This window comes from Mytilus trossulus, chromosome 4 (genome assembly GCF_036588685.1).
Source record: "Mytilus trossulus isolate FHL-02 chromosome 4, PNRI_Mtr1.1.1.hap1, whole genome shotgun sequence".
In the NCBI taxonomy this organism is placed as follows: Eukaryota; Metazoa; Mollusca; class Bivalvia; order Mytilida; family Mytilidae; genus Mytilus; species Mytilus trossulus.
Window position 1 is genome coordinate 61011876 of NC_086376.1, and position 20162 is coordinate 61032037.

General features: G+C 30.5%; 1 protein-coding gene across 1 annotated transcript; it reads left to right on the forward strand.

Annotated features, from left to right (window-relative positions):
* The first annotated feature begins 5439 nt into the window (after window positions 1-5439).
* On the forward strand, window positions 5440-19322 carry LOC134716714 (uncharacterized). Its single transcript, XM_063579718.1, has 4 exons — window positions 5440-7456; window positions 7895-7924; window positions 13884-14188; window positions 15961-19322. Exons 1-4 carry the CDS (start codon window positions 5905-5907, stop codon window positions 19252-19254), a joined length of 5181 nt encoding a protein of 1726 aa, XP_063435788.1. The 5' UTR covers window positions 5440-5904; the 3' UTR covers window positions 19255-19322.
* The last annotated feature ends 840 nt before the right edge of the window (window positions 19323-20162 follow it).

Here is a 20162-nt window from a genome sequence, read left to right on the forward strand (position 1 = left end):
CGAAAAAGGAAATGAATATTGAAAAAGGAAAAAGAAACCGAATAAGGAAATGGAAATCGAATAAGGAAATGGAAATCGAATAAGGAAATGAAAATCCAATAAGGAAATAGAAACAGAATAAGGAAATAGAAACCGAAAAAGGAAATGAATATTGAAAAAGGAAAAAGAAACCGAATAAGGAAATGAAAATCGAATAAGGAACTAGAAACCGAATAAGGAAATCGAAACCGAATAAGGAAATAGAAACCGAAAAAGGAAATAGAAACTAAATAAGGAAATGAATATTGAAAAAGGAAAAAGAAACCGAATAAGGAAAAAGAAACCGAATAAGGAAAAAAAAACCAAATAAGGAAATAGAAACTGAATAAGGAAATAGAAACCGAAAAAGGAAATGAATATTGAAAAAGGAAAAAGAAACCGAATAAGGAAAAAGAAACCAAATAAGGAAATAGAAACCGAATAAGGAAATAGAAACTGAATAAGGAAATAGAAACCGAAAAAGGAAATGAATATTGAAAAAGGAAAAAGAAACCGAATAAGGAAATGGAAATCGAATACGGAAATGGAAATCGAATAAGGAAATGAAAATCCAATAAGGAAATAGAAACCGAATAAGGAAATAGAAACCGAAAAAGGAAATGAATATTGAAAAAGGAAAAAGAAACCGAATAAGGAAATGAAAATCGAATAAGGAAATAGAAACCGAATAAGGAAATAGAAACTGAAAAAGGAAATGAATATTGAAAAAGGAAAAAGAAACCGAATAAGGAAATGGAAATCGAATAAGGAAATGGAAATCGAATAAGGAAATGAAAATCCAATAAGGAAATAGAAACCGAATAAGGAAATAGAAACCGAAAAAGGAAATGAATATTGAAAAAGGAAAAAGAAACCGAATAAGGAAATGAAAATCGAATAAGGAACTAGAAACCGAATAAGGAAATCGAAACTGAATAAGGAAATAGAAACCCAATAAGGAAATAGAAACTAAATAAGGAAATAGAAACCGAAAAAGGAAATGAATATTGAAAAAGGAAAAAGAAACCGAATAAGGAAAAAGAAACCGAATAAGGAAATAGAAACCGAATAAGGAAATAGAAACTGAATAAGGAAATAGAAACCGAAAAAGGAAATGAATATTGAAAAAGGAAAAAGAAACCGAATAAGGAAAAAGAAACCGAATAAGGAAATAGAAAACCGAATAAGGAAATAGAAACTGAATAAGGAAATAGAAACCGAAAAAGGAAATGAATATTGAAAAAGGAAAAAGAAACCAAATAAGGAAATGAAAATCGAATAAGGAACTAGAAACCGAATAAGGAAATGAAAATTGAATAAGGAAATAGAAATCAAATAAGGAAACAGAAACCGAATAAGGAAATAGAAACGGAAAAGGAAATGAATATTGAAAAAGGAAAAGAAACCGAATAAGGAAAGAAAATCGAATAAGGAACTAGAAACCGAATAAGGAAATCGAAACCGAATAAGGAAATAGAAACCCAATAAGGAAATAGAAACCCAATAAGGAAATAGAATCCGATTCAGGGAATAGAAACCGAAAAAGGAAATGAATATGAAAAAGGAAATAAAAATCGAATAAGGAAAAAGAAATTGAATAAGGAAACGAAAAAAAATGAGGAAAAAAAAATATTTGAGAAAAAAAATTTTGAGGAAAAAAATTTTTTGAGGAAAAGAAATTTTGAGGAAAAAAAAATTTTGAGGAAAAAAAATTTGGGGGCAAAAAAAAATTTAGTTTGGACTCGAATATTTTTCAAAATTGAATATCGAAATAGGAAAAAGGAACCGAATAAGGAAATGGAAATCGAATAAGGAAATGAATATCCAATAAGGAATTGAAACCGAATAAGGAAATAGAAACCGAATAAGGAAATAGAAACCGAATAAGGAAACAGCAATCAAATAAGGAAATGAAAATCGAATAAGGAAATAGAAACCGAATAAGGAAATAGAAACCGAAAAAGGAAATGAATATTGAAAAAGGAAAAAGAAACCGAATAAGGAAATGGAAATCGAATAAGGAAATGGAAATCGAATAAGGAAATGAAAATCCAATAAGGAAATAGAAACCGAATAAGGAAATAGAAACCGAAAAAGGAAATGAATATTGAAAAAGGAAAAAGAAACCGAATAAGGAAATGAAAATCGAATAAGGAACTAGAAACTGAATAAGGAAATCGAAACCAAATAAGGAAATAGAAACCGAAAAAGGAAATAGAAACTAAATAAGGAAATAGAAACCGAAAAAGGAAATGAATATTGAAAAAGGAAAAAGAAACCGAATAAGGAAAAAGAAACCGAATAAGGAAATAGAAACTGAATAAGGAAATAGAAACCGAAAAAGGAAATGAATATTGAAAAAGGAAAAAGAAACCGAATAAGGAAAAAGAAACCAAATAAGGAAATAGAAACCGAATAAGGAAATAGAAACTGAATAAGGAAATAGAAACCCAATAAGGAAATAGAATCCGATTCAGGGAATAGAAACCGAAAAAGGAAATGAATATGAAAAAGGAAATAAAAATCGAATAAGGAAAAAGAAATTGAATAAGGAAACGAAAAAAAATGAGGAAAAAAAAAAATTTGAGAAAAAAAATTTTGAGGAAAAAAAATTTTGAGGAAAAAAAATTTTTGAGGAAAAGAAATTTTGAGGAAAAAAAAATTTTGAGGAAAAAAAATTTTGGGGCAAAAAAAAATTTAGTTTGGACTCGAATATTTTTCAAAATTGAATATCGAAATAGGAAAAAGGACCCGAATAAGGAAATGGAAATCGAATAAGGAAATGGAAATCGAATAAGGAAATGAAAATCCAATAAGGAATTGAAACCGAATAAGGAAATAGAAACCGAATAAGGAAATAGAAACCGAATAAGGAAACAGCAATCAAATAAGGAAATGAAAATCGAATAAGGAAATAGAAACCGAATAAGGAAATAGAAACCGAAAAAGGAAATGAATATTGAAAAAGGAAAAAGAAACCGAATAAGGAAATGGAAATCGAATAAGGAAATGGAAATCGAATAAGGAAATGAAAATCCAATAAGGAAATAGAAACCGAATAAGGAAATAGAAACCGAAAAAGGAAATGAATATTGAAAAAGGAAAAAGAAACCGAATAAGGAAATGAAAATCGAATAAGGAACTAGAAACCGAATAAGGAAATCGAAACCGAATAAGGAAATAGAAACCGAAAAAGGAAATAGAAACTAAATAAGAAAATAGAAACCGAAAAAGGAAATGAATATTGAAAAAGGAAAAAGAAACCGAATAAGGAAAAAGAAACCGAATAAGGAAATAGAAACTGAATAAGGAAATAGAAACCGAAAAAGGAAATGAATATTGAAAAAGGAAAAAGAAACCGAATAAGGAAAAAGAAACCGAATAAGGAAATAGAAACCGAATAAGGAAATAGAAACTGAATAAGGAAATAGAAACCGAAAAAGGAAATGAATATTGAAAAAGGAAAAAGAAACCGAATAAGGAAATGAAAATCGAATAAGGAACTAGAAACAGAATAAGGAAATGAAAATTGAATAAGGAAATAGAAACGGAATAAGGAAATAGAAACGAAAAAGGAAATGAATATTGTAAAAGGAAAAAGAAACTGAATAGGGAAATGAAAATCGAATAAGGAACTAGAAACCGAATAAGGAAATCGAAACCGAATAAGGAAATAGAAACCCAATAAGGAAATAGAATCCGATTCAGGGAATAGAAACCGAAAAAGGAAATGAATATGAAAAAGGAAATAAAAATCGAATAAGGAAAAAGAAATTGAATAAGGAAACGAAAAAAAATGAGGAAAAAAAAAAATTTGAGGAAAAAAAATTTTGAGGAAAAAAAATTTGAGAAAAAAAAAAATTTGAGGAAAAAAATTTGAGGAAAAAAAAATTTGAGGAAAAAAAAAATTTGAGAAAAAAAAAATTTTGAGGAAAAAAATTTTGAGGAAAAAAAAATTTTGAAGAAAAAAAATTTTGAGGAAAAAAAAATTTGAGGAAAAAAAGTTTTGAAGCAAAAAAAAATTTAGTTTGGACTTGTAATATTTTTCAAAATTTGAATATCGAAAAAGGAAAAAGGAAAAAGGAACCAACTTGTGTCTGGTCAATTTAAAGAGCATGACTAGTTTGAAACACCTTTTCTGGAAAAGGTGGTTTCATAAGAAATCTTCTAACTAAAAGTGTGGTATTCCTGCTATGAAGTCTCGTTAATCAATGAGTATCCATAGAAAGATGTGACAGGTCCATTCTTCAGGAAAAAGCTGAAGACTGATCTATACAACAAAGTCCGGATAAAAGGGACTCGATAACAACCTTTTGTTTCAAGGAGCGAAATTAAAAACTTCCACTATTCAAACTTGTTTAGCAGAGATGAAGAAAGAACATAAATTTCAATACAGGATTCCATTTATTAACCATCAGATCCTATGATATCAGTTCTTCGTTGAATCTTATATTCACCATTCCTGTCAAGTTCAACCAGACAATTGACACCCTACTGTATCCCTTAAACAAGTTTTAATACTTTGCAGTGATTTTGATTTGGACGAAATCATTGGCCTTTGACTATTATTCAAACAAAACAGTAGCTGTTATATTTGACTGCATCTATATGTCTATAATTGTTTTGTTTTTTTTCTTCTCTTTAAATGGTCATTATTTCACCTGAAGCAATTTTTGTTATCCAAAACATTAAAATCATTATAGATATCTATTAAACATAATCTCCGAAAAGTGATTGGTCCCTTCAAATACGTTACATACAAATTTCATGCTCAAATAGTATTTATAGTATTTATAGTTGTTGCTGTGGGGAATAACTTGACATTATAGAGAACGCACAGGATGATGAGTAACTTAATTTACTATAATCTCCATATTCATTTTATAAAACATGTTGTGGGAATATATTAACGGAGAGGTATTTTCATAATAAGAAACAAGTGGAAAACTACTTTTGTTCAGATGAAAACTGTGATTAAGTGTACTGCCATAAAAGAATTGAAACATGGATCATTCATTAATCTTTAATTCGGATAATTATGAAATAAGTACAAAGAGGTGCTTAGGAATGTATTGCTTAAACCTCTTACTTGTGGAAATGTAAGGATTTATAAAGTAAAAATAACAAATAAGTAACTTTAGAATATACTATTGTGAATAAGAAACATAATAAGTAGTGATTTTGTTGAATACATGTTCAATTGGACAAGTTTTAATGTATTTTTCTTTGATGTGATTTACAAGAGCTTTAGGGACATAATTTAACGACCCGATCAAGTGATGCTTTAATTTTGGCTATAATCCATACCTGAACCTGATGATTGAAATTTATGGAGCACGACTTAAAAAAATACATGAAATTCTGTGGCCATTTAAGGTTCACTATAATTTTGAGAGACTGAACTGTTGGCAAAACTTTTAAAGAACAGGATTCTTGTGTGAATAAAGATTTCAAGTGATTTTATTGAAGTATTTAAAGATTTCTTCATCAACAATTTGCAAGGAGAGTTCAACGATGTAGATGACTATAAATAGAAATAGTTTTCTCAACGTGACAAACTTTTCTAGAAATAGAATTGGCTACTGTGTCCAGTTATACAACTTTGCCTTCAGTAATATTGTTGACAGTGATATTTCATTTTCTTAGTGTGAAATTGGAAATCTGAAAAATACAGCGATAACGAAATATTTAATGGCTTATGTAGCCTAAGTTTGTATTTACAATATAGACAGGATTTGTGTGCACAAACATAAAATTTATGGATGTTTTCGATAATATCCCGATTTTTATAGCCAAATAAATGCAAGATGAAATAAACATGACATACTTATATTGTTTTCTCTGATAATGGCCTAACTTTTAAGTTATAAGTGATCTTGACACAATATGGGAGATAACTCACTTGACAGATATCCCCACGAAGGTGACACTTCTGTAAACCAAGATAATTTAGACAACAGTGAGGAAGAGTTTATCATAGAGGAGTACGAAACTTTTTACGTCCCTCAACATTTACTTGACGAAGATCAAACTAACTCTGAAACATGTGACGTGAAATCACCAGCAACTCATCAGGAATATGCTAAACAAAACACATCTGGTTGTGGCTTAAGAAAAGAGAAAGATACTTCAAAAATTAAAACCATTACAAGAATTGATGAAGAAACGGAAAATGTAGTTATCTTAATACGACCAAGAAGAAGATCCGTGTCTCCAACTGAAGACAAAGCCGAAGGTTTAGGAAATATTTCTGAATCTTGTGGATGGACACACAGTGATTTACCGAAAAGTCAAACTTTAAAACGAGATTTAAGTACGAATTCTGCAGGAGAAAATACATGCAGTGTTGAAAACAAGGCAGAAAGTTTAGGAAATATTTCTGAAACTTGTGGATGGACACACAGTCATTTACCAGAAGGTCTAACTTTAAAACGGGATTTAAGCACGAATTCTTCAGCAGAAAATAAATCTGATGTTGAAGATGATAACACAATTTCTTCTGTTACTTTAAACAATTATAAAAATGAGAAAAATTTACAACATGAAACATATAGTGATAGAAGTATAAATATTAATGAAGGAACAACAAGCAGTTTTTCGAATGATAACTCAGGTACACCGGAAAATACCACTTTATCAACATTCGAGGAAAATTTATCTGTGTTCAGTGATTTGAATGGAAATGACATTATTCCAACTGAAGAAAATTCACCTGATGTAGAATTAATATCTAAATATGAGAACCAAGGAGCAAGACCAAAAACTATATCTAACCTGGCGGCTTTAAAAGCTGACAATCTTGTGGTTGGAGAAAAGGAGATACAGTGTACAGTTATGAACAAATTCACTCCAAAACCTGGGATTTCGAAAGAGGCAAATGAAAAGGTGAAAAAGCTTAAAGAAAATGGACACTATGATGTTCTAGTAAAAAACTGTAATGTTACTAGCAAGAAAGGAGTAGTTAATGATATTGTGAATAAATGGAACATTGACAATTCAAATCAAGAAAACGACGAAGACGACGTACTTATATGGGAATTAATGAAATCATTAAAAGAAAGGTCAAACAATAGTGAAAGTAGACATGTTATAAATCAGGAAATAAATCCGTCAGATTCAAGTCCTGAAGATAAATGTGACTGGTCATACGAAAAGGCTACGCTCAGTAAAGACAAATATTTATCAAGGCGTTTACAAACAAAAGAAATTGGACAAGTAAAAGTAATAACTTTTATGTCCCCTGCTAAAGAGAAAGGGCATGTAAAAATAACTCCATTGAAAGTTACAAGGACACTCCCATTAAATGTCAAAAATATTTTTCAGCAAAAAATGGAAGAATTGAAAAATAAAAGACGTGTTTGTTTGACAGGAGGAAAAGAACTTATGTATACTACAATAGATATTGATGACCCTTGTTTAGAGGGGTCAGATGATAAATAACCACAAAATTTAAATGTCTGATTATAAATACAACATTAGATACCTCGGTCGGACTCACAGACAGATGAATTCAATAAATCATCTGAAAAATAGAATTATTCTGTTTATATATATATAAATATATACATTTGGAAACATATCTTTAAATTGATGTTTTGCAAGAACTATGACATAGCCTTGCACGATTACTTAGTAAAGATCGTGGTATCTTTTCTCAAGTTACATTTGAACGCAAGTTGTTGACTTCTTGATATTAAAAGGTGCAGTAAGTTTTTGGACCTAACCTTGGAGGATAACATTGGAATCTTCGCTGGGGGAGTGAGACAAAATTTTGTATCAAGTATTATAATACTCAGCGGCATTCAAAAGTTCCGAAGTTAACACAACTTTGTATTTTTTTGTAAAAAACTGAAATTTGTTTATGATTATCTTGCAGACAGCCATTATAATTGTCAATGTGTGACAGGTACGTTAAGCACACAGAAAATTTAATTACCCAATCAATCAATCACAGTGTTACTGCAATTTTGCGAAACACACTTCAATTGTTTGCCACCACATTAACTTAATAAAACCTTCCCCCAAATTCATCAGCTATTATGAGCTACATTCAAATATGGGGTAGGTAAAGATGAACTGCGTTTATGACATTAATATCACCTTTAGACCACTGAAGTTAGAAACAGCTATGGTTTTTTTTGGAAAAAAAGTTTGTTTCCAGTTTTTGGAGAAAAAAATAATTTGTTTTTGATTTCAAATGAAATGTTTGCTGCCTTATTAGCACAATGTTATCCGAGGTGTTATCTACATTATACATTAAAAATGTTGGACCACTGTTGTGAATAATTATAGAATGATTAAAAGAGCAAATTACATTCAAAGAATTAATTTGCATGCACATCAAAGAAGCAAAGAATCAATAGTGCCCTTTATAGATAATTCAAATTACATAACCATGTGATAAAAAAAAAACTCATAAAAAAACTTAATGACCTTGACAAAATGGAAAGACAATTGATGACATTATTGAAACAAACATCCAAATACATTGCAGAATATGTAAATAATCAGATCTAAGATGTATTCAGGAAACTTAAAGCTAATACTTTATTCACCAATTCCCTATATTTGTGCAACTAGAAAGCAGACGGATCAATAAACTGGAATGTTTTCTGATGGTATTGATTGTACAATGTTTAGAATATTATGGTGGAATACATTAAATTGCATGGACGTTTACAATGGTTTCCTCAACAGAAAATTCAGAGAATTATCTTTGGGATGACAGGCCAAAATGTCTTATGGTCTTGCAAGGTATTGAAGCATTTTCTTGTTTTTTAATACTTTTGGTCATCTTGACCGTGAATATGTCTAATTTGATCAGGGCGTTAGGTTGCATAATATATAATCATTAATTATAGAATTAAGCTACAGATCGCGATCTTTATGAAGTTGCTGAGCTTGCAGTTATATTCAAACAACTATAAATAGTTTAATAAAATGTCAGTTTAAAAAATAAACTTTAAATCAGAAATGATAAAACAGAACAAAATGTATTCTGCAAGTATGCGATTGTACTTATAAAAAAACTTTACAATGGAAACTGCAAAAAAATGCAAAGTTTCTTTGAACTCCAAAATAGTATATATGGCATCTAGTTAAGATATTTTACTATTTTCTATTATCTAATACATGTATTGGTTAGAAAATTGTCTACAATAAACTATTTCTGTATTATGCAGACTTTAAATATGAACAATAAGAGGTGTAGGGTAGGTACATTGAGACAACAGCCATTGGCAAAAAGTCAAAACATCTAAATTTTTAAATATGGTTTAACTGTAGAAATGTCAGGTTATGAATTTCCATGGAAACATTATTTGCTGCTATAACTGTGTCAACATCCATTTATTGACTCTAGGTGATATAATATGCAGAATTATGTTTACTCAGCTCAGCTGCTCTCTTCATATGAAACAGAATAATTCTTGCTGTGTTTAAGACCCATTGGTGGCCTTTAGCTGTTTTCTGCTCTTTGGTCTGGTTGTTGTCTCTTATATATTCACCATTTCCATTCTCAATTTTAACTTTATGGTTAACCTGTTGCAAGATTATATAATGTACACACCCAACATAATCTCATTCTCCTTTACTTGTTAATCATTTCCAGCCTTAAAACTGGCTGATCCTATGCAGAAGGTTTGTCATTGTCTAGAATATGCATGGAATACTTGCTGCTGGATATTAACCAAACTTTGTTAAGAGACACTTCTTTTGTATATCAGTAAAAAGAGGCATACTTTTCACTTGCAATATTACCATAAAATTCAAAAGGTCTGAGAATACCAAACATGGTGTTATAGTAATCTCAGTTTACGTTAACATGTATGTGATGCTAAATAGATTCACTAGACTATCCTATACATGTATTAAGTACTTCAAACTATGCACATTTATCAATGTTATGAATCACATACATGCATTTGTATTATGATGTAAATCATAAGTGATAATAAAATTCTATTTCATTCATAAAGATTAAAAATTGATGTCACATCATTACAAGTATTTAAATCTAACACCTCCGCATACAAGTATCTTTAATGACTGAATAAACTCTTTAAAAAGAGATAAATAAAACATTTCTCTCAACTATTCTAATTAAATGGCCTAAAATTCTCAGGATTAGACTACATGAAATAATTTACTAGCAGCCAGACACTATTGTAATTTAACAGTCTTACAGTTCAGTGGAGTACAACTAATATAAGGCTCTTTATATATAATAAATGTTTCACACAGAAAAGAACCCTTCAAAATAATATAAACAATAGCAAGATACCTGCTTCTCTTGAAAAAAGATTATGTGTTGTAAGAAAGGAAAGACTACACAAAATATGTTGTTCCATATATCACTGGTATCTACCCTGATTATAATTTTAAATTACCCATGACTAAGATAGTACCTTTATTTGGATTGACATCATATTTTTTAGGTTGAGATCTAAACCTTTCATAAACTAAAATTTCTTCATTACACCTCCAATATAAGACTTTAGAATGGCCAAAGTATGTTTAATTCTACTTCTATTGATATACATGTATTGGTAATAAATAAAAAATATATACTAGGTTCTATTCAATCAGCAATTAAAAAAATATTTCTGAAGTTGAAATGAATATTGTTCTCTTTTTACATTGTGGATGTTGGGGCAGACAGGGGGAGATAATCGGTTTAAATCTATTAATATTTTCATGTTGGCCTAATATTTTCTGGTACATGTATTTTTATCTTTTATGAACTAATTTGAAGCACAGTATGTCCTTCATTGAATTGATAAAGTATACAATAAACTAAAGTAAACGTAAACATATTATAATACTGATAGCCTTAAGTCGATTTTGATTAAATTTTTTGAACAAAAAATATGACCTATTTTTGAATTTAGCACACCTGATAAATCTGACCTTAAAATAATTTTATTGGGGTAAACATGCAGGAATCAGGTATGTAAACTAGAGATTGATTTTATGCATAAATGATTGTTTTCTTATATTGTTTTAAGATTGACAAAAATGAAAATCACCCTAATCTGATTTTTCAAGAAAAGTTTTAAAAATAAAAAAGGCAAGTAATTTTTCAGGTAAATCAGTGTTGTCTAGTTAATTATGGCATTGAAGTCGTTCTTGACCTCTTTTCTGAAAAGGATAGAAGAACAATTTACTTATACAATGTAGTATACCAAAAATCCAGAAATCTATTAGAATGAATAAAGAGTATTAAAATACTTTCTTAAGTATGCAAAAATTCACCAGTCAATTTTCTTTATTTTTTTTATGTCTGCATACAACATATATATTGCACTATCCACATTCTTTCATGAACATGTCTCTAGTGACGTTTATATAGAATTTACATGTAAAAGGTAAAAAAAGTTATTCATAACAAGATAAGTATTATCATACACACTAATGTTTACATAAAAGAAAAACGCCTGAAGTGTAACATAACTTAATAATCTATCATTTTTATAACATTATTTCACTTTACAATAGACTTCTTCAGATAATTCATTTCGGGGATAATTATCAGTGGCTGATGGAAAGGGATTGTAGAGGATATATGCCTCTCTCCCCATTTAAGTGGGAGATATATATTTTTGGCATATGATTGTCAAAATTGATTTGCCTTGCTGCAGTCAGTGATAATTTCCCTAAAAACCTTGGATCTGCCCCTGATTATAAACAAAGGACTTTTTTTTTTTAAAGATGATGCCTCCAATTTTCATGTTGAATAACCCACATGTACAAATGTATGAACTATGGTTCTACTAAGACTTAATCAAAACTTCTCCTCTGTTGCTCTTTTCACAACAAAAATTTTACCATTAATACGAAACTAAGAAGATGTGTTATGATTGCCAATGAGACAACTATCCCAACAAAGTTTAAATAAAGTAGATACAAGCAACTATAAGCAATCATACGACCTTCAACCATGAGAGAAAAAAATAATAATAAAAGAATTGGTTAGTGAATTATACCTTAAATATATTCATGACTTTTTCCTGGTAAGGTTTTTTTTTTCTTTGTGAAATTATTTGTTAACACATTATAATTAAGAGCTCTCATGACACTTAACTGGCCCATGTTTCTGTACGAAACGTAACAACATTGTCAACAACAAAACTGTATGACCAATGACATCATAATTTTAAGGGAAATCATCATTTTCAGTATCCTACAATTTGAAAGAAAAAGACATCAATTTATTTTTGTGATGATATGCAAAACAGTCGAAAATAGATACAAGATGAAAATTAAAAACAAATCAAAACATTCACCTTTGTACACTTTCAATGAATACATTTTTTTTGTAGAAATGAACAAAACCATTTTCTGACAAATTAAAACAATCTAAATTTAATTTTTACATGAATCTACAATCTGATTTTATAAGTTAGTAAAACACCACTTCTTATCAATGAACACTGCAGCCATTAATATTGAAAGTAGTTTAACACAATTTACATCTTTGATGTGGATAATATCTCATTAAACTTTGTTTTTGAGGTGAATGGTGTTTTTAATTTTGATCATAAACCAGCGAAAGATGTCATTTAAACAAAGTGATGCAAACATTGAATTATGTACACCTTTAATAAACATTTTGAAATTGAAAAGGCTCAAGCTTTATGACTAGGAAATATAAGCTGGAAAAACAATAAAGCTTGTATCTTTGCAATTGAAAAAAAGTTTACAACATAAAAACTGAGAAAGATGATGTATCTATAGACTGACAAAATTATTTTATTGATAAAAAGCCTTTGGATAGAAGGAATAAAACAATATGTCTCAATATATGCCATAACAGGGGAATACAAAGAGACAACTTGGAATATTGATTTTCTTTTTACTTATTGCTACAATATTGTTTTATCTAATAAAGAGAAATCTTGGTCATTAAGTCCTTTTTTTCAAAGGTCAAACATATTTCTGATATTTAAAATATAACTTTTTTTGTGATAAAATTTCATTATTACAGTTGTAATAAAATTGAGAATGGAAATGGGGAATGTGTCAAAGAGACAACAACCCGACCATAGAAAAAACAACAGTAGAAGGCCACCAACAGGTCTTCAATGTAGCGAGAGATTCCGGCACCAGGAGGCGTCCTTCAGCTGGCCCCTAAACAAATATATACTATTTCAGTGATAATGAACACCATACTTATTTCCAAATTGTACACAAGAAACTAAAATTTAAATAATACAAGACTAACAAAGGCCAGAGGCTCCTGACTTCGGACAGTTGTTTAGATCACATCTTACAGATGTAGATTTTAGCTTGATTTCACAGTAAAGAAAGATGTCATTAATTGGTTTTTGTTTCCATTGCTTAAAGTTAGATTTTGTATTCTATAACTTATCTGCAATCTTGCATTATACAGCTGAATATTGTATTGGTTTTACTCATTATTGAAGGCCAGACAGTGACTTATAGCTGTTAATTTCTGTGTCATTTGGTTTGGCCATCATACCACATTTTCTTACTTTAATAATTACCTTAGTGTCTATCAGTTTGCCCCCTGGTCTGTGAATCTAAGCCAGTGCAATTATTCAATGAGAGCTTATAACAAATGTACAGTTGCAGTTGTTACAGACTGGTCCTTTAGGTCTAAAAATTAATATTAGAACAAAAACTGTGATCCCACAATAACAAGATTTCACTAGAGATAATCAATACTGAATGAAAAATATATACATAGCATGTTGTTCGGTGTGAGATAGGCTCCGTGTTGAAGGCCGTACCTTGACCTATAATGGGTTACTTTTATCAATTGTTATTTGAATGGAGAGTTGTCTCATTGCCACTCATACCACATCTTCCTATATCTATTTACATGTTGACTTTTACTTTTACAGATGTCCCCCTTCACGAACCAAAGACATACCAGATGTCATCTACCAATGTGGTCTTACCAAGACATGATTTGATTGGTTCATCTAAGTCTTCCTCATCCAGTAGTAGTTCTACTATTGGCTCATACAGATCATCCTCCAGCTCAGGCTCATACAAGTCTTCATTAAGTAGTGGTTCCTTATTAGGCTCGTCTAAATCTTCCTCCACCGATGACGGATCTGTGACTTATAAACTATCTGGAAGTGATTCCACTGTAGACAATGACAGCAAAGAATTTGATACAAATGCTAATCTAAAGGACAGCGATGTAAGTATAATCTTATGTTTACACATATAAGCTTATAATCATAAACTTTATGAAATATGAAGAACCTTAAAAAATGTATATGTTCCAACAAGAATGCTGTCACCTGAATCCAAGGGCAATAACTCCATCATAAGTATATAATATAGCGTTATTGCATGAATATTGGGAAATATTGTCCCAAGTAGAATTTAATATTGCACAAGCCCAATATTTCTTAACATTTTAACAATCAAAATAAAAAAATATCAAAGCATACAGAACATTTTCTTAATAACTATAAATTGAAAATAATCAAAATAAGTATCTTAATACTCATGGGAAAAGCTGAAATGTTTTGATTAAATGAAATAAACAGATCTAAACGTTTTTGGATAATGAAATCTATTTCTGTCATTTGATATTTACTCCAATAATGTTGAGGGGGGATAGGACCTTTATCAGGACTCCAGGATCTGGTGCTTTTAAGCTCGGGATTTCCGGATTGACCCTTTCGGGATTCAGGAATTCTTTTTTTTTCAGATTATGGGACCTCAGGATTTCTTATTTTTTATGCCAGGATTTCGGGATTTCGTGTTTTTAAACCCGGGATTTCGGGATCAGGACCCCTCCAATCCCCCCTCAATGTTAATGGTCTATTTAATTCTAAATAAATATTTAACTTTTAAAGTTAATTATACCTATACAATTCTATATAAAAGAAATAAAAATAAGTCTTGTCATTTGATGCCCTATTTTATCTGTTGTTGTACATTTAAAATAGATTGAGCTTTTTCATTACTAAATATTTAAACGTATAATAACAAAATTAAAAGGATCTAAAAGCAGCCCAACAAACAACAAATCCAAATAAAAAGAAATGCACAAGTGTCTTTGCATGAATAATTTCAAACTTTTTAATGAAAAAAAGTATCATACATTTTAAAGTTCACAATACATTCAACTATTTTTCAGTGAGTTAAAAATTGTGTCTTGATATTTGCTTAAGGACTTTAAACTTGTTGCATCAAAGCAAATTTGCAAATTAACCTTACTTTGAGACCTTATTAATTATACTTAGATTTAAGTCAAAACCTCACCCCAAAAGATTTGACTACAAGATATCTTACACAAAGATGTTAATGTTGAAATATATCTTTCGGGTAAGGTTGTGGCTCATTTCTAATTTGATCAAAACTATTAAAAAAGACAAATTTTGGCCAAATGTGTCAATTTTGACATGTTAATGACATTATATCATTCTTCTTATTTATCAATAAATTTACATAACTTTGATCTTTTTTTTTTTTTTTTTTATATAATTACAAACTCTAAGCAGCCCATGCAACACACATCACTTAGACATATACTACTGTTTTATTAAGATGAATGTTTTACATCAGTAACTTATGGTGATTATTGCATTTTTTTGGCAAATTGGTACATTGTACAGCATTTTCAGTAATAGTTAATTATATAATACTATACTCCAAGATGACACCTTTATCAACTGACAGCAGAAAACAAGCAAAATTATGTCTAAAAGATTCAATTTTGTCTAACTTAAAAGCCATTACTTGTTGGTTATAAAATAAGTATTGATTCATGAGGACTTGCACCTTAATACATGTACCACCCAAGAAATTTGAGTTTAAAAGTATAAATGGTTTGAAAAAAAGCCGTACGTAAATCTGACCATTTATAAGAAAACTATTATTAGACATTTAGAAATTTTGTATTAAAACAAAAATGGTTCACTTAATAGATGATAAACACATAATTTCTTTGTTTTTCAGATGGTTGAGCAGACAAGTCAAAATGAGTCCACCACATCTAGTGGAAGTTTGTCTGACTCCTATGATACTGCTGTCAAAATGCTTAGCTCATCACAGATTGATGAGGCAGAGAAGCAATTTCTTTTTCTCTATCAACAAATGCAAGAGAAATCAGAAGATACAACCCAGATTCTTGTTCAAACATTGAATGGGCTTGCTGATGTCTGTACGAGGAGAAGTCGTATGTGCCGATCCAACCCAATGGAATGGCAGTGGCTTTGTATGCATGCTATTGCTCTTCTTCAATATACAATGGAAATTTGTGATTCTGAATTAGAAACAGAAATGGAAAATGATACTATTGAATGGTACACAGAACAGAAGCAAGCTCTAGAACAGAAATGTAAACCTTTAGAAGACAGTCTAAATAGAGCTTTATACAATTGTATGAAACATGAAGCAAGAAAATATTTAGACCCTTTTCGTTCATTTTCTCTCCCGAATACTCCTGGAACACCATCAAGAAGTATGTTTCCTTTATCTACTGGAAACAAATTCAATCTATATTCAACCATGCATTCTCAAATTATTAGTAAAACCAATGAAAACCAAAGTGCTGATGATAGCCATACTGGCTTGTCATGGCTATCCAAATTCCACCAGTATTGTAACGACAGACTTCAAACCAAAAATATTGGGACTATTTTCAATAGACTATTTCTGAAAAAGGAGGTTCATTCAAAGCATGATAATGATGATGCAGAAAGTGCAGTATCAGGAGGTTCATTAGATTGGGATCACAGTGATTTAGATAGGGAAATTTGTAATGGCCAACCTGTGGAAGAAGAAAAAGAGTCCCCCGTCAAAGAACATTCACTTGGTTTCGAACTTGCTGCAAGTGACATAAACAATGAAGGATGGGATTTCTTTTTAGGGGATCGCAAGAATTGTACATTTGAAAGTGTAGTACAAGTGGCATCAAATCCACATCATACAAATGGGCCTTCGAAAAATGACGTTATTGACATTCAAAGAAGAGAAAGCATTAAGGAAAAAGAAGTTGTCTCCCCCTTACATGATCATAGTATTAAACTGACTTTGACAAAATGTTATGCTAAGTTAGCAGATAAACTAATGACAGAGGAAGACTATGCAAATGCAGAAGTCATCTATGAACAAGTGTTAGAAATTGTAGATGAAATCCAAGATGGTACTGCTGGCATGCTAAGGTTTCATGCTAGACTTCTAAAGAATTGTGGAACTGCAAAATCAAAACAAGGAAAAATGTCTCAGGGATTGAAATTACTTAACAAAGCACTTGAGACTTATCGTGACTTACAAGATGATGAGGCTAATTTTGAAATAGCTCTAGCATTATTGGAACTAGGAAATGGTTATGTTACTGGTCGAGATAAAGACAATGCTGTGTTTAGCTATGCCATAGGTGCCATTTGTGAATTCTTTGAAAAAGATGGTTCTGATGATATTACAAGTTCTACATCAAGTTCAAAATCTGAGTTTTCCTCACCAGAGAAAATTGAGGAAGAGCAGAACATTGATGATGCAATACAGTGTTATAAAGAGGCTCTACACCTCCTACGTAATCATGAGAGTCAAAGGGAGGATAAACAATCAGACTTGGTAGCACGATCTACTAGAAGATTAGCGGATTGTTACTTTATGCAAAAGGAATATGATAAGGCACTTGAATGCTATGAGAAATCTTTGTCCATGTTAAGGAATACTCCATCAGTAGGACGTGATCTTGTACTAGAAAATGCTCATGTGCTGTGTATGCTAGGTGTCTCTAGTTTTATGCTACTTATGTTTCCAAGAGCTGCATCAACATTTGAACTGGCTTTACATATGGTGAAATATGCCTTTTCACTTAAAAGTACATTCTTCCATGGACTTTTACTGGCCTTAATGGGAATAACATTCTATAAAATGAGAAATTATCATCGCTGTGTATCGATGTGTTATCAGGCTTTTGAAATATTTTGTGCCCTGCATGGTGATAAATTACCAGAACTACCAAAGCATAAATTCTGGCTGGTGTGCCAAGTTCTCTATGTCATGGGGAATTCTTACAACAATTTGAACTTACATCAGAAAGCAATCAAATATCTTTCAGTGGCAAGATCAGTATTAATGGCGTCCAGACATCGAGATCGTCGACAGTTCATGAGAGTATTACAAATTTTAGGAGATTGTTATTTTGCTCAGTACGATTATAAATCAGCTTTACAATTCTACAATGAAGCACTAGAATATGGAGATTGTGAAAGTCAGATTTCTTTCAATGAAGTTTTTGATGCAAATGCCAATTCTGATGAAATGTCAATGCACAATCAGCTCGTTAGCAAATCTGCAGAGGCTCACATTAGCATGCAACAATATCAAAATGCAGTTCATTATCTAGAGCAAGCTCATGACATGCAGGAAACTATGGGAGATGATATTAAAGGAGACTTAGCCGCTACTCTTCATTCTCTTGGACAAATGTACTGCGGAGCAGGAGATGTAGATAAAGCAATTGATTCGTATAATGAAAGCTTAGAGGTCTATAGAGAAATTCATAATGGAAACTTAGGGCCTGAAGTTGTCTCCACATTGGGAGATCTTGCAGCAATGTGTTATGTTAAAGCTTGTCTTTGTGATGACGTCGATAGTGAGTTGGAAATGATTGTGGCCACTGAAAAATACTTCCAGGAAGCTCTAGCTCTGGGGAAAAACCCAGTAATCACTATTCGTTATGCAAACTTTTTATTTAGCCAAAATAATTATGTTGATGCTGTTAAACATTTGAAAAGTGTTCTAGAAATAGAGGACATTGAAACAGCACCAGATTTGGTTTATGGTGGTTTAGAAAAAGTCACTCTGCCAGATGTCCTACAAGATGAAGTCGACTGTCAAGAAGAAGTTGTACTTCCACCATCATCCCTTGCAAGATATTTATTGATATTATCTCATATAAACTTAGGTCATACAAAACTTGCCGAGGACAATCTAATTGACCTCCTTATGGAAACATTAGATTATGATATTCCAATTTTATACTCAGTGCTTGGATATTCAATGATGGAAATGGGAGTAATTGAAGAGGCAATTTGGTGCTTTGGAACAGCAGTATCTCTAGAGAATGACTATAGACTTGCAATAGATAATTTCTGTACATGTGTCTGTATTTGGGTTCTACAAACTTTAGAAAGAGCTGTTGGAGTTATATGTACTTATTATGGAATATATGTTAGTCCCATGTACTTGTCTACTACAAGTGAGAGCATTTTTTCTTATTCAACTTACCTTATCTAATAAATTCAAGAATATTTGATCTTTAAAATTCAGAAACTCTTTGGGAAAGTGGTGGTGTAACTATTTAAAAAGCCTATGTTAAAGATTTTCTTTAATCTAACAACCAAAAAGTTAGTGTTGCAAACATAATTTTGGTATTAAAGATAGCATTCAAATGTTTTTTTTTACTGAAATCAAGTTAAGATCTTTTGAGAGCTGAAAAATCACAAGGTTAAAATTTCAGGTCAAAATTATATACTTGTAGATTTTTTGGCAGGTTTGTATGATTTTTATCCACTGTACACATGCTCAAACTATTCTGATAAAGACAATCAGTTAGGTGGCGAAAGGGAGATTACTCTATATTTATCATTTACATTTTTGTAGCATTCAAAACGCAGTTAAATGTGAATAAACTGCATATAAATGTATATTCTATAACAGTCACTTTTAAATCTTTTTTTTTACATTTTAAGAACAATGAATTCTAAAATACAATAATGTAAGGCAAAAATAAAATACCTTCTCAAATTATATAATACAAGATATTTTGGCATCACATTATAAAATAAATAATTTAAATGGCTAAGACTTCAATTACTGAATCAAAATAACCAAATCAAAATAAGTAACATGAAATCACATCTGATGTTTTGTAAACAATAAAAAATCTCATTTCTAGATACAATATTTTTATATTGCTTGTACAATATGCATAAAAAAAATACATGTATTATATTGTATAGTATACTCAGTAATAAGTGCAAGTGTGAATATAATTATTCCTATAATCATATAGTGTAATGGCTATTCTATTTACTTCAATTTGTCCAGGAAAAGGCTGAGGCTTTCATTAAGTTTTGTTTCTTATTAAAATTAGTAGATACAAATATTTAAAAAGGCGATTTTTTTTTTCATTATAATAATGC

Excerpts from the sequence above, each read along its gene's own strand:
- LOC134716714 (XM_063579718.1), top strand. The coding sequence starts at position 5,905 with ATGGGAGATAACTCACTTGACAGATATCCCCACGAAGGTGACACTTCT. Across the intron at positions 7,457-7,894 it reads AGAGGGGTCAGATGATAAAT|ACAGCCATTATAATTGTCAA; the intron begins AACCACAAAATT and ends ATTATCTTGCAG. Across the intron at positions 14,189-15,960 it reads CTAATCTAAAGGACAGCGAT|ATGGTTGAGCAGACAAGTCA; the intron begins GTAAGTATAATC and ends TTTGTTTTTCAG.